Source organism: Amia ocellicauda, chromosome 9 (genome assembly GCF_036373705.1).
Source record: "Amia ocellicauda isolate fAmiCal2 chromosome 9, fAmiCal2.hap1, whole genome shotgun sequence".
NCBI lineage: Eukaryota > Metazoa > Chordata > Actinopteri > Amiiformes > Amiidae > Amia > Amia ocellicauda.
Window position 1 is genome coordinate 4,188,840 of NC_089858.1, and position 16,436 is coordinate 4,205,275.

Genomic DNA, 16,436 nt, shown 5'->3' on the forward strand with positions numbered 1-16,436 from the left:
CTGAGAATAGAAATCTCCATTCTACTGGAACATAAATCACTCTGTACAGGATGTGTCAAGTCACGCATCTTCAGTACGCGTGGGTGTCTGCAGTGCTGCTGAGAGCACCGTGGCCAAGTGATCTACAGGTATCTGCAGCCCAGCAAATACTTCTGTACTCGTTCTTTCTAGACATCAGCATCACAAAAATCCAATGTATGAAAGTGGGAACATGGTGTTCAGGGCGCTATATACAATAAAATAAAGATGGTCTGGTATATATTTTAATTCCAGAAGACATGTAAAGCACCACAATGTAGTAGACCATAGAGAATTTAAACAGGTAATCTGGAACAATAGCTAAGCTTGTGATTTGCCATGTAGCTTACTCATAAATTGCCACTGGAAAGCTGGGTTTGCTTCAGTTTGTTTGTGTTTTCCTTGCAGCTTGAAATAATCCAGCAGTAACTTCATTAAACATTCCCCTCTGAGAGCTACATTATTTTTATATTGTAACACGAGAGAGCCCTTATCCTGCAATACTGATTTTCCCAAGATACCCATGTGTGCGGTTTTATTGTGACCTGACCACATAGCAGAGTAACTCTGGGATAAACAAAAACAGGTTATATATAAATAAAACAAATCTTAGCCTTAGCAAAGGGTTCAGTTGTTTTTAATAGAAACAATTTCCTGTCTACATTGCCTAGGAATATGTATACAGTGATATCTTGTCAAATAAACGAAAATCTAAAGGAAAAGAGAAAACCTGGCTTCAAAAAGACTGGTGGAAAACACTGTCAAAGAAGGCAAAATTATTGTAAAAAATCACAGTCTGTCAAGTGTTTTGAGCATGTTTATACTGCGCCTTTGTCTTACGGGATAGCTTTCCCTTTTTTTTTAAAGTTACAAACCCTATTTGTGTCTTGAATACTTGACGTGCTTTCAAAAAGCGCTCTCTGCTGGAATATAAATGCTGTATCGTGTCGATCAAACCATGTTTGTTTTTTCTGTTTGTTTTCTATCCCCCTTTTTAAAAAAAACTAAAATTGCCTGGAGCTCGCATCAACAGATCTCGCAGTCTTGCACAGTTCTCATTATTGTGAAATGTGCAGAGAGTAATGCCAATTATACCCTTTACGAGAGCACTGCTTAAAGACAGATGCAAGTAGGTCTCAACACAAAACTGCTGGAGTACAATTATAGTGCAGCTTTTAACAGCCTCTGGATCGGGAATTAACTTTACTTTCTACGACCAGAGTAAAGATAAGACGCTGCTCTTCCTGAGTAAACAAAGTCCCAAACTTCTCTTTCTGTGCATCGCTGGGGTCAGACAGGACACCTTATTTGCAGTGGCAGGTTTGTTTCTCATTGTTGCAAAGATGCTGTGTGTGATAAGAAAATGCCACGCGGCTGGCAAATGCAGTAAATGGGTCCAGGCAGGGTCGTCTTCTCCAAAATATAAACTATTTGTGTTTACATCTACCTCCTGCCACAGCCATCTTTCACAACTCCATGGAGGTCACTTGCTGCGCACTAATATCTCCTGAAACTCTCTCGGCTATTCTAGCGAGACACATGCAGATGAAACATGGACAGAACTGGTTCCCAATTATGGAGTAGCCTTGCCAATTTGAGGTTTCTGAGGTATTCTGCAACCCAAATATAGTGCTGGGAGGCTGGCGTTTCAGAAGCCTTGTCATGGAGCCAAGTGTGAGCAAGGCAGTCTGAAAACCCAGCACAGACTTCTGAGATTTCTTCCCGCTTTATCACTTAATAACCAGACCTTCAGCACCTTTAAATGCTTTTATGGAATATTTCTGGATTATTGGCGTTTCAGAAATATGGTTAGGACAATGCACTGAGAACCAGCTCAGTCGAACACCAGACACAGACTTGCCCTAGATGTGCATTTCTATTCTAGGCCTGGACTCTCGATTGTAGACCGCGATGGAGAGATTGTAGAAAGACAGACACTGACTTACATTTTTAAGATTATATATTCAACTACAATTACCATATTCAATTGTAGTTCTCTGCAACTTATTTTTACCGATACGAATCCACGCTGACGAGCTCATGATTCATCACTGTTGTGTCAACAGGTGTAAATGCAGGCCGCTTTCATCTCAGGAAGGCCCAGGTTTGTGTATTTTAAAAGAGGAGAATCATGTCAAAAACAGAACCTTTTTATCATCATCAACATCATTATTTATTATTATTAAGAAGTTATCTAAATTCGTTGTCAACTAACTGGGTGCAAGATGACAAGTTATGGCCCATTGAATTATAGTCCACTATTGGTCATTCAGTCATTCTGTATAGCAGTTGTATGAAATTTACCAGGAGGCAGGAAATGATCAGGAAACACGTCTGATGTAGCCTACAGGTGGGTTTTTTAAGCATTTTCCCTAATTACAAATTGGTTGCTCTATTTCTACGTTTGTGAAAGACACAGTTACATTAAGTAATATAAAAACTCAGCCACAGTAAATGAAAGCAGTTGTTAGTCTGCCTGGGGATGGGGAGTTAATATTGTCTTAAAAATATGTGCATCACCACTGGAAGCGGGAGAGATCAGAGATGCCTTTTCTCCCTTTTGTTCGAACACGTTGTCTTTTTTTTTTTCCTCATTTAGATTGTCTGATATTAAGGATTTATTTTTCAGCAAAAAATATATAAATGTAACAGTAGCAGCAGTAGCAGCGTGTGGCAGCATTTTGCTCCTGTACACCATCTGCGGGGACAATTTCACTTTTAAAAGAATACAGAAATATTCACTGCATGAAAAAGATTAATGATAATCAAAATGGCAGATAAGCCCAAATATATCAATACGAGCAAATTCAAACAAGATAAATGAATGTGAAAATGACAAATTCATTAAGAACAAATGGTGTGTGCATGTGTGTGCAGACTATTTCCCAAAGAGTCTGTTCACTGGGTGGGAGTCTCGTGATTTTTATGTCTTTCTGGATTCATGGTGGAAAGGCTTCAATCATCAAGTTGCAACACTTTTATATGAAAATCAGAAAAATGATTGTACATTATATATGGAAGATGTATTTATCCATCGTTTTACTTCTCTAACTCAATATCTGTTTTGTTTTTTCCCCTGTTTTCTTTTTTAATAAGTATCCCAAAAATCTGATTAAATTACTGATCTGCAGTATTGGATTATTTTATCAACAAGGTATGGCAATTAGTATTTGTATAGTTACTATCCCAATGCATCTATACTGTGTATATATACACACACACCACTATGATATATATAAATGAATAACTGTTGCCAGATATCGACCCTCGTAATACTCCATTAAAAGAACAGGTGTCCGAAGCCCGCAGTACTCATTTTCTGAGCGGCACTGGGCCGTAGTTGTCTGAATATGGATATGATCAGCACAGCTGGGAGCCGGCCTGGTGACCCGTCTTCTCAGTGGGTCAGGGCTCTCACAAACACCAGCCAAGACCCAGCCACTCTCACGTGAAAAAACAAAGCACACATATGGGAGGATTGTGTAACATAATTATCTGCACATACCCATGTTTTCTCAAACGCCTCTCCTAATTACTTAAGTCACCGCACAAATCTGCAGATTCAGCAGAGACGGGATTTTCTCCACTGTGCTGTTTTGTTTTTTTTCCTCTCTGTTTGTTTCTCGTTTCCCTTCTCACTACAGACAACCGTTTCTACGGGGTCAGAGCTGAGACAATGGGGGGAACTCACTATTTACACAATATACTGTAGAATGACTGCGCACGACTCCCTGCGGACAGAGGGCTGGGAAATGTTTTCTTGGAGCTGGCGTGAAATCACAACTCAAAGGAAGGGCACATCTAAACTTTGACGTACCTGAGTTAGAAGCCACTGTTGTTAGAAGCCACTATATAATATTTATGAATCAAAACACGATTGGGTACAACTTCTTCATTGGTGATTTGCGTGTGGAGGTCAAGGTTTTGATTTGGTCTGGCCCACAGACTAGTGAAGGGGTCTTGTATCATACACACACACACCTCCCTCACAAATGTTGGGGCACAAAAATAAACATGTGACAAACTCCATTTGATTACTTTATTTATTTATTTTCACATTGACAAGGGAGTGCATCATCTAGATTTTCATTAATTTAAGGAAGATGCCATTTCTTCCCATTCCCTGCATTACCGAGTGAGTACAAAAAGTAGTGATGGCAAATCAATGAAATCAATACTAATAAAACATTCATACATGTGCGTGAGAGGATATTTTTGCAGTCCAAACTATGATTTGCTTATTCACGTGTTCGTTATTTACGCAGGATGGAACCCATGAACACAGCCTCCATTTCAAAGACAACACAACAGTCAGCCAGGAAACCTAATAATGATGTTATTGATGTTTCAGACCGTTGTAATCCAATGACTGACCACCAACACGCAGTGGCTTCATTAGTCGACGTGTGAAGTATTCCTGAACTCTTAACCTGGCATATTTGACCAGCACAAACACATTCTTCTAACCAAATAGAAAGCGCCTGTCTCTGAACTAGCACTGAGTCGGCCGCAGAGACAACCTCTTGGACACTGAATAATGAATACTCCTTATCAGGGCTCTCTACAACTGATTTGCAAATAATTGTAATACGGGCAGAGCAGGAACTCTTCTGTCACACAAGCACCTTCCTCTGGAGTATCGTCCATTGAGCGTTAAACCTTTTCAAGGAACCTGTTGTTGGCTTATCTCTTATTAGTGGGGATTTTCATCCAGCATGAAAGGTCAACTGCACTGTATTTCCTAGACAAAACAAAAAGAGCAATATATACAAAAACACTCTACTTTCTTATTAGAACTACAATTATGTGGCATACACTTGATGGACTAAGATCTGGAGCTCAACTTTTATTGATTTATATATATATGAGCGTTGTTTTTTCAAGGAGTACTCTTCTTTTAACCCACTTATTTCATAGGTAACGTGATTTTAGCCTGCAAACAGAGCATCACGGCAGAGCTGAGACAATGAACAGGGGTTCCTTATATAAAGGTACTTGTCAAGCTTGGTTACTCAGGAAGTTGCTAAACATCACACTTTCGCTCCATTTTATTTCAGCACTGGATCATCTGGAAAAAAGACTTGAATAGAAATATAAATGCTGCCTACAAAACCATTCTGAGTTCTTTTCAATAGGCTCAGTGCATCACAATTGTGTGATTTGAATGCCAACCACCTCAAATTCATAGGTATACACTACCTGCCTACTGTCAGCATATCATTTGATTATATATGTATATACACATAAAAAAATCACGTTACCCACCAGGTTTTGACCTAGGCAGAATCTGAGCAACACTTATCAAACAATAAAAGAGCAAACGATTGAAGATTATGGAAAAATAAAGATGACTAATCTATTGTTATACACACAACAAGTAATGCATACAAATATGTCCTGTTATCATGAATGTACCACAGCTGTACCTAGTATAGAGTTTGATCATAACACATGATCAATACAAATATTAATTTGCCATTTAAAAAAAAAAAACATGAAGTGCCAGAAATGATTCTGAAGCTGAAATACACATTTCACTGCTGTTGTTAAAACGCTCCAGTGCATCATCTGTTATTACTCCGGCATTTTTCAATTAATTTACACAGCTTTAGATCAATTGCAATGGAAAGTACATATAATCGTCCATCTGATTTCTTGAAAGCAAAACTATTTCAACAGGAAATTGGAAGGGCTTCTCCTGTACCTCTCTTTATTTAACACCGATTCCTGCCTTCATCTCCAGCTGATTCACTAGAAACCTGCATCACGCTCAATTGGACCGCGGCGTGGAAAGAGATGCCAACCGCTTCAGAGCCACATCATTTCCATCAGGACTGTGACTTTGAGACAGCAGCTGTGCCCTCACATCACGATCCCAGCCACACATACCTGCTACATTAGCAAACACAGAGACTTTAATTGGACTGAGAGTGGCTGAACCTCATCAGCAGCCAGAACGCTACTTTCATCTAAAACTAGCGGATACCCATTTCGAACATCCTTGATAAAAACAGCATATTTCATTATGCAAGCTACAGCGCTGGCCATATTCCAAGAGCCACAATAATGCACGTTTTACATCCAGGATTGGAATTTAAAAAAAAAAACACCTTGTATTCAAAATGGCACCTTTTGGTTACAAAGCACTTTCCTGTTGATTGCTTGGCTTGAGCTCCGATATTAAGCTGTGCCCTGGGGTGAAAGGAGATGAATAACCTCTGAAGTCAATCTGTTGACTTCAGAAGGCTATATTGGATTTGAAACCGATATTTAACCTTCTGCTTGACCATTTATACACCCACCACCTGGTATCCCTCCAGGAGGACTATTTTCAAGTGGAAAGGGGTGAAAGAATCAGAGTGGATCAGGTGCAACTCACAATCAGTCAATCTTCTTTTCTTTGTAATAAAGTCTCATTTTCCAAATGCCCGTACACCTGTCTCCTAATATTTCCCCGTCAGCTCCCACAAACCCATCTGCGCTGAGCAGCCAAACACGGCCCGCAATGCATGACAATCATTGTGTCAGATCCAAAAGCACTTGGCTCTCTCTCGTTGCTTTTCAGTGTTGGTGGGGGAATCGGCGAAGGCACGGGGGGCTTCTGGTGGGCACAAGATCAGCAACAAAGACTACAAATTAAAACGTCTACCAAGGTTGAGCATAAAAACAAAACCGACAAAAAAAGCAATTTGTAATTCAGCAAGCAGTATGAATAACTTAATACAAGATCTAAATATGTTCCGAACCTTTTTATTGTATCTTTCATCTCTTCTTCTAAAAAAGTAGTGTTGACCAACCACACGGCAGCTTAAAATCAAAAACACATGACAGAAGTCCTAACTTTGCAGTGTGATTTCCTAATTTCCAGTTTCCACTCTGTAACCTCTGTTACGCTTCCTGAAGAAGAAGAAAAAAGCAAAACATTTCTTGTTTTCTTTGGCAGCGTTCTTTCCTCCATCTACAAGTGATACATGGGAACGGTTCGCCAGGAAGCCCAGGCTGCTCCTCCTAATTTAAATGGGTCATTCTGTACAACAACACTTGTGCAGGACCTTTTAAACAGATCATAAAACCGCACAGCAATATAAAAATCTCATTCACAAGTCTTCGTGGGAAGGTGACATACAAATCACAACACACACATTAGAGCCCCAGATCTTTGGCTCTCTTATTATGTCCTTTTATAATCTCTGACACTTAACTTCCCTTTAAACTCACAGACCGACTCAACGTTTTACTGAGACCAGGCAGATGGTAGTAAAGTTTTTCAGCTGTTTTACATTGGCTTTTAACGGGGCAATACGGCCGTTTCAATAAAAGAGTCTGCCCCTGTAAAAAGCCCAGAAACAGCAGGATCATCACACACCTGTTTCTCTACAATTGAACACAAGTGTCCCACATTCACCGTTGCACTGTACCATCTACTAAAGAAATGCAAACCTGCTCAATGCACAACCGTGTTTTGTAGGTAACGTCCTCAGAGCATTTACTGCTGTGAAACTCATGTGTTTGTTTGTTTTCCCCTCCCCCCCGGGCTGCTGTGTTCAGACCTGCAGAATTAGCCAGTTCATAGCTGTTATGATGACACTGCTTATCCCAGCCACTTGGGGGGAGCCTCTGAGACACACAAGAGGTATTTGCCCGTATTAGGCCGGCTTATGAGCAGTTTGCTTTGCTAAGACCGCGCTTAATCCTCTCGGAAGAACTTTCATATCGCACAATTCAGATCTGAAGACCGGCCGCGTTCCCGGCTCCTCCACTCGACGCCTATTAGGCCGCAGCAGAGATCGATCGAATCCTTTATTTACCGCCACGGTGCAGCGATTAACCCCGAGGTGGGGAGGCACTGAGGGCGAAGGGGAAGCAGGAGGCGACCAGAGCGGCATTTATCGATTGCGATTGGACACCAAGGACTCGATGGTAGCTTCTCATCGCAGGGACTTGTTGTCATGAGGCAGTGGGGGTGGTGTGGAGACCCTTTCTGGGACCACCTGTGACGCCCCTAGGAAATAAGCAACCCTTACAGCGACAGAGGATGCGACTGCGGACTGGGTTCCAGCAAACCCCATTCCTGTCCTTTTACCTCAAATGTCACTTCTCTGTCAAAAGGATTCTGTCTCTAAAGGTAATAAATACATAATTGAAGTGATTAGGTATTCAGTGCGTTATTGAACCCCATTTGACGTCCAGTGGGGAGCAAACAAATAAATCACTGAATGGAAGCAAAAACAACTGTTCAGCTTACCTCTCCATACTGAACAAAGGCCCTTATTGGAAGTGATTTCTGAAGTCCTATATTAAATAACACACGGCATTGGAGCGTTCTTCCAACTGAGCACCACAAAGTGCAACACTACAGTGCGCTGCCACACAATGGATACACAACACAATGAACACTTGTGCCACACATTTCATTTGACAATAATAGTAATAATGATAATTGTAATGTTAATATTTAACTCCCCCACCACACACCTTTTTTTAAACCTCTACCATTGCTTTATTTATGCTGTTGAATTATTAACAATACATATGACTCTGCTTTGGAAATCCAGGTGTCTTGCACTTCCTCCGGTCACTGAGTTTAACACCTCGGTTCCAGCAAAGCATTAGTGCAGCTTGAAAGAGACTGATTACAAAACGGCGGACCTACATTTCAAATGAAGGTGCTGTGTTCACTCCAGCCGTAATGAAAAGAGTAGTAATGCATTGTAGTGCGCTGCCGAAGAACTCGGCCCCCGGGGCCCAGCCGTGTGGAAGGCATCTGTCTGTAATTATAGCACCTCTATACCATATTACCAAGAATGTAAATGAGCTCTTGCACAACAACCTGATGCACAGCACAATGAATAGACACGCTTGCTCTGGCTTTCGCCCCCAGAGAGGGGAGATCAAATTACAGAGGCCTCTGCGCTGAAGATTGAAGGAAATGCACTTTTGCTGGGTTGTGTTGAGGTTAATTAATCAGCATTTAGTAACACATACTAAGTCAATAGGCTTTCAATAAAAGAAGGGACCGTGATGCAACAATAGGATGCTGCCGCTTTAGACCACGTGGTCGCTTCCTGTCAAGTATATTTTAATGCAGCTATAAAGCCAGTAGGCCCATGAATAAACAAAATAACTGATAAAACATGAAGGGCTGCATTGTGCACTTAGCCTACTTATTGTTATCGATGACTACATTACTTTGAGGACACTTGAAGCATTTTCTTCTGACTTTACACTTCATTTTGACTCACACATCATGGTAGAAACGCCTGTGAGCCTCAAATTGTAGTTTTCAAAACCCACTCCATCCAAAACGGCACACCTGAACCCCACATACACAATGATGTGCTCACATTCATAAACACGGGGGGGGGACCAGGGTATTGATGTTCTGCGGCACATGCCACTCTTCCTCAGAAAAGAGAGAAGCGCTTGTAGTGAAGAGCTCATTACTCCAACCCTGCCAGGAACGATCTTGAAAGATCAAAGTTTCAAAGAACACGCTCTGTGGAAAAAAAGAAGGGAGAAAAGAACAAAACAAAAACAGCAGCTACTAAATTACAAAGGAGTTCAAAAGGATGGGAGAAAGGAGATGTGGCTTTAAAGTTCAAAGTGAAAGGACCGCTTCTACTAAGTCACTCAACAGCTGGCTTAGCATGTAACTTTGTGACATACCGGTCTGCAGCTGGCTAGGCGATGATGTCATGGCACTGGATTTCCTACGCCTTGACAAAAAACATGAAACGTCCACGATAATGACAGTTACCAATGAGAGGAGGCCGTCGACCCAACATCCTTGTGTGGTGGCTAGCAGCTTATTATTTGTTTCTTTGACATGTTGAGTCAGCATCCACTACATGGCTTTGCCTCTGACCCTGCTACCTCCTCCCTACAGTGCTTCCTATTTGCAATCCCAAACACACCTCCACATTTCCCAACTGAGCCAGAAGCGGCTCTTTAAAGTGGACTTTGAGGAACATCTCTCGGTCTCCTGCACTCGAGACTAAAGAGATTCAATTCCACTAACCTGTGTGTGTGTATAGCTCAAGTGCTCTAGTTATTGCAGCCAATATTTAAGCTTTTCCACAGTGAAAGTAAAAGTCTTGTGACGTGGGGCCACAAAGATGGTGTTTCAGCTCAGGTTGCTATGAGGAAGTCAAGGCTCAGCTCAAAGGTCAGAGTGGCCTCCACACATAATAGGGTCAATGCTAGGTCACACTACTGCATTTATTTGCAGTTTTTTTAATATAAAAAACAGCTATTGAAAACAACTACATTCAGAGCAAAAAGGGAAAACAAGTGAAACGGGTTCAAATATTTAAATAATGCTGTAGTGTGATCACCCCTTTATGCTGTGCAGTCTCACCTCTTGTTGACTATTATTAGTTACCACCAACCTGCGTAAATACGCATCGTATTGGTAAAGGGAGGGAGAAGATATACAACATGAGATTACAGAGAGAAACCCAGGCACCCAGTGACACGCGTGTGTCTGGAAACGCAGCAATTCGGTCTAATTATATCTGGTCAGTAAATAACAGAAACTGCTGTGCTGTTAATATGGGGATCAACAAGTCCTCCACCCTTCAAAAGACGGGCACTAAGTACTGCTGTCTTGCAAAACGACAATGTGTCACAAAACTTAAAAAAACTAAAAAGATAATAAAATTCAAAAACTTACAAAGCTTCAGCAACAAGTTTCCATTAAGACAAAAAACAATTAAAAAAAAGTCTCACAGGAAAACACATTCTACGCAGTCTGACCAGTTCCTTTATTTACAACACAGTAATTAATGTATTGATTCAGGTTTACAGTGATCCACATTCACTGAGGTAAAGGAGATACGGGACAGCGCGGCACAGTAGAGCATTTGTTTGTTTTGGTTTTTGCATATTGACGGTTAACTGACTCATTAAATATCCAGAGCTAACAACCTACGGCTAAACAAACAGATGAGCTCATAGCACGACCTCAGTGAAGTTTAACCTGATAATAGAGACTTGTGCGACAACCTTTATGGCCAGGAGATCAACAACACGAGCACAATGCGCTGTGTTCTCCTTCGGGAATTCAAATCAGATAGATATCCTTCTACATCACATAATTATTTTGTATATAAGAGGGAAATTAATTTAAGCAGATGACAGATGCAGAAGTAGCTGTAAAGTATGTGTTCCACTCATCCACATTAGTTGCGGTAAATGTAGTTTCCTTAATATTGTGAGCAGATAATTATTTAACAAAATCATCTTAACAGACCATTAGTTTCCCTGCTCTACCCTCATGCTTACAAGAAAAGCCATGTCTGCCTAATTACATAATTTAAACCCAGAGGCTAGGTTTCTATAGCCAGCCTGCATGAGACCAGAATTTCCTGATCCACTCCTCTCCGTTTACTATCGGACGGACACAGAGGGAGGGTACAAAACTGACAACAATGCTGGGAGCGTGTTGCAAGACAGTCAATAAAAGAGTCTCAGAACAATAGTATGACTCGAACACAAACCACAATTGTTGTGTCAAGTGTCTCGACTGACCAAAATCTCAAACGCACTATAGACAGCTCTGAACACTTCAGTTTCACATCCAATTGTGCGGCTCTCAGTTTCGCAATCCATTGTGTGTATTCACTTTCCACAGAACTAGTTTTAAACTCCTCTCCTGGTAAGAGTTTAAACCACAACTGAACTCACTGACTGCATACTGCCCTGGCATTGGCAAGACAGAGAAATGTAATACAGTCATCGATAACCCTGATGAGACCAGGAACCCTGATCTGAAAAGGGCATCCCAGATGAGAACGAACCAATCTACAAAAACTTGTCTACACCAAATCTGCAAAACACAAACTTTTCACAACTTACTGCCACCTCCCAGTCTAAGTATATAGAAATTTCTTAGAAGACACACAACTTACAAGTGTTTCAATAGATCACATACTTTTTACACACAATTACCCATTTATACAGTTTTTTACTGGAGCAATCTAGGTACAGTGCCTTTCTCAAGGATACATCAGCAGTGTCCCCCACCTGGGATTCAAACCTCTCAGGTGAACGCACAATGATCACAATGAGTGAACGGGACCCTCGCTGTACGGTGACCGTCCTGTACTGAAGGGGGTGTGACCGTTACCTTTGCTGGCCGGTCTGGTTCTGCTGCGGGACCGGCTGCGCTGTCTCTGGAGCCGAGTCCTGCCCAGGAGCCTGTAGTAATAAGACGGCCTTCCAGAACTCTTCCTGCCCGTCCCTGACATGCTGCTACCAAGCTCTGGGTATCGACAAGTGGTGTCCTGTTTTGCGAAACTCCCACAAAAAAAAGGTTTCCAAGTCTGTCTTCTTTTAATTGGCAGTGTCTTTTTCTTTTTTCAATTAGAGAAAAGTTATTCTCCCCATATCAGTATAGTATAACTGCATGGGCCGAGTCGCAGCTACTACCAGTGGCAATAAATACAGAAGGAAGACAAAACAAAGAAACATTGGCTTCAGTGAGAGCAAAAGTATTGTAGTTTCCTTCCAATAGATAAGTGTGTTGTGCTTGGAGCTGAGAGAGGCTTGCTAGCATGCCATTGAGAAGCAGTGTAAAAGTTGGGCTGAGTGTAAAACCTGGCTGGGATCTACCGCCCTGAATGGAGGGGAGCGAGTGGAGCACGAGATTTGAAACAATGCGACTCGAAGTGCTCAAGCAAGTGTTACACAACAGTGACAGGGTTCAGATGCAACAACACTGGAAAGGGTTTTGCTGAAGATTGAGTGCCAGTGAACATGAATATAGGATAACCATAAAACAGAAAGTTAAAAAAGAAGAACGATATTTAGACTGATTGTAGCTGGAGTGCAGTCTTATCTGTGGGATTGTGGGATTAATGCAAATCCTGTTAACCTCCCTTGAATTGAGACGGGTTTGATTTATAAGACTTTGAACTGGTGTTGCGTAGAAATCAATGTCCAAAGTATACTGTCTCAACGCAGCAGGTATCTTTACAGGTGAGACAGATCTTCACAGATTTCTCTAGATGCTCAACCACCTCCGAAAAGACTGAATTGACAAAACATGTACGGTTTATTAAACAATATGTATTCAATTAAACGACTCGCAGAGTAACATGGTTTCATACCCAGGGGAAGAATACATTTGACTACAACTGTATCCTCTGCTTTAAGAATAACTGAGCAAATTAATATTTAAGATCCCCTTTGTAGCCCCGGAGAGCTTTGGAAATAAGTCTCTTTTCTGTGATTAATATGAGATTGGTCTCTGAGTGCGTTCAGACAGTTATTACAATCGTGGATGAAAATGAGCTCATATTGTCGGGTGCTGTCGGCAGTGGCCTCCAGTCATACTGAGAGACAATCATTTTAATTTGGTGACCATGGTATTAAAATTGCTCCGTACTGAAGACAAAGAGCTTCTTGACTATTATTATATATTTAAGGGTTAATACATGTAATCAAGTGGTTAGAACTAAAGCACATACATTATATACAAGCAGAATATACACTTATTCAATGAGCGTGCTGCTAAATTAATCAGTCTACGCTGCAGCAAATTATATTTAATGATGTTCTTTCAATGTTAAGCAAGATCCTCTATATTTATTTAATCCAACATGCCAGCTTTGAAGACTCCTCCAATTAAGACGAGTCACTGCTTGAGTCCACAACCGTTACACAATAAGACAGAGTCCCAGTGCTGTTGTGAAACCCTGCCTGCCTCCCACAAGTCCAGGCCAGAGTTTAGTGCTGCTTCACGGGGGCTCTGGCCGACTCGCAGGCTCGTGAGAAACAAGCCAATCCAGGGAGCTACTAAAGTCCAGGTCAAGCTGGCAGGTCCGCAGCTGGACAACAGACGCGTCGTTGGCTGCTGCACACTGAAAACAAAGGATGGTGGGTCTGGCACAAAAACCCGTACCCCCTGAACCGCCTCCTACATCTACAGACCGCGTTCACAAACACGGCAACGGAAGTTTCGCCTCGGGCTGCGAATTCTTGCCGTCAACGTGTGTCAGATAGTTTTTCCTGCACCGATAAGAGCCGCTGGCTGCCTAGAGCCCGGCGCGATGGACAAGTTGCAACAATAGTAATTTCCTGCCAGGTACTTTTGTCGGGCAAGAGGAGTAGATTTCCTATCAAAATCAAGTTATTAGTTTAGTTTGCTTCTTTCCATTGTGCACTGTCCAGTAAATGAGGTGTGTGACAAATGAAATACTTTCTGGAATGGGAGAAAAAAAGAAAGGCACTGAGTCATGTTTATTACTGGCCACACAACTTTAGTTTTGTCCAAAAAATGAAACTAAAAACATATAATAACAAACAAACAAGAGAATTACAATGAATCAAAAGGTATTATTTTAGGCAGAGAAAACACGAAAGTGAACCGTTTATTCCACACGTATTGTGAGGAACACATCCCGTGGTCTGACACGTTTGTAAAACAATAAAAGCAGTCGAGTAAGAGGTCTCAGGTACGCTGCATAGCGCTGTGAGTTTCTGCAATACAAATAAACGGCTGCGACGCAAAGCAGGAACACTGTGAATCTGTATTCGAAAGAATTTGGCCTAGTTAAGAGTTCAAAATATGCCACCCAAGGGAGCATTATTCTTTATAGTCCTCACTCGTAACCGCAGCACAGACTTGCCTCTGTTCACAAAACATTACAAGCTGTGCCAGGATCCGTGTAAAAATTCCAAGAGATTCGGCTGTTTATTAGCTGAACTACCGAGCAACACGGCACTTAATTACAGCAGCAACAACAAAAAAAACTAAACAACTGGACGGTGTCTCCAAACGAACAGAGTAATACACGTTAAGCACGTGGTGCGATACTGTAAAAGCAGGCCTCTCCAATAATGTGCAAGATGGAAGGGTTGGACTCGTTTCGGATTCTGGACACCTGTCGACATGAATGGGCCGACTGCTTGTTCCACCCCTTCATCTATGGAGAATTAATTGCCGGTTGGGCCCGGTAACAAAGAGGAACATAAAAGCACAGTTTTATCCAGACTGATCATTAAGGTATCTCTGAATACAAATAGAGACAGGAGTCTTAAGCAGCGACATTGTATTTATAGTAACATAAGTGGCTGATTGTATGATTACCGAAGGTCTGTTAATGCTGCTTATTTGGATTTGTTGGAGAGCAGTCTTCTTGGATGTTCACACCTTTTGCAACATTATCAGTAAGGCCTGTTTACTTAAGGCAAAGGTGATTTATGAGACTTCAGCTGCAAAGCAAAAAGGTCAATGAAACACGTCTTTATGACACAGAGTGCAGACTGATTTTTAATGTGTTTTGTATTTCGGGAAAGTGTGTCATTTTGAATACATTTAAGTGTAACACAACTGTGAAAATTGAAAATAAGGATACCTGGGCCAGCATAATGTCCTTCCTCTCACCATAACGGACAAAACCAGAGCCCCCTATGTCAGTAATGATTGAGAAAATTACTCTGCAATGAACAAATTAAACCGCAATGCTCTCTGAAGATAAGCTCGGTAAAAGTGAAGCCTGGCTAAACTGTACTGTGAAATTTTTGCAGAAAAGTGTATTAATGCCGGGAACCATGAATCCTGTGGCTGTGAACTAATTCTTCTATTATAATTACAAAACTAATTAAGTACACTGGCTCCAGTCTCGCACTTCATTAATTAAGCAAACATCTCCACTGCGTTATATAAACAACAATAACAAAAAACACTTTGTTCCATGTGACTGGAGTCGATGAATCATCCCCCACAGGTCAATAAAGAAAAAAATATTTCTTCCTCAGTTTTCCCACAAGAGAACATCAGAAAGCGCCTCATCAATCTTCAGCAGGGACTTTCAGTTTTATATATTTTCACCACAGTGGATTTTAAGAAAACATCTGGACTGGGCAGTGTGAGTATTTTAAAAAGTCGAGAGCTTTTTAAAGTTGCATCTGGGGCTTTATATGTTATAGAGGAGACACTAGGAAGAACCACAATGTGGAAATGAAAGCGCTTGCAGGGACATTTTGAAACCCAGCTCCTCTATCGCACCTTAGAGATCTTTACATATGAATTCAGCACCCCCGCAGACCCCTGTCAGACCTGGCTTGACCCTCCCCCGTCCAGGCTTCCTCAGGTAAAAAGGCTTTTAAAATGAGCAACCGAAGCAGCGATGCAGTCCTTTCAAAGCACCGTTGTGCTGCCTCGGTCATGCAGTGCAAATACAATACAGTAAAAGCAGGGAATGAATTGCACAATAAAGCTTTCCATTAGACCCCATTACCAACCCAGATTCCTGCGGCTACGTATCTATATATAAATCATGTACGTTGAAAAAAGTGGAGACATCGTAGGCAGGCTTGCATCCGGCAGTGGGTCGATCAGGGCAGCTGATGCTGACAATAATGACGATGATGATATATTAATGAAAACAATACTGATAAAAATAATGATATGA

At 41.4% G+C, this 16,436-nt stretch overlaps 1 protein-coding gene across 2 annotated transcripts in view; it reads right to left on the reverse strand.

The window, feature by feature from the left end:
* dab2ipb (DAB2 interacting protein b) overlaps window positions 1-12,553 on the reverse strand; it is a 174,496-nt gene extending 161,943 nt beyond the window's left edge. Inside the window, exon 1 of one of the 2 annotated variants that reach the window (XM_066712743.1) lies at window positions 12,146-12,553. In XM_066712743.1, the coding sequence (XP_066568840.1) occupies window positions 12,146-12,266 (121 nt within the window). In that variant the 5' untranslated portion in view covers window positions 12,267-12,553. The remainder of the gene's footprint in view (window positions 1-12,145) is intronic. The other variant, XM_066712742.1, reaches the window with a different exon arrangement.
* Window positions 12,554-16,436: the final 3,883 nt, after the last annotated feature.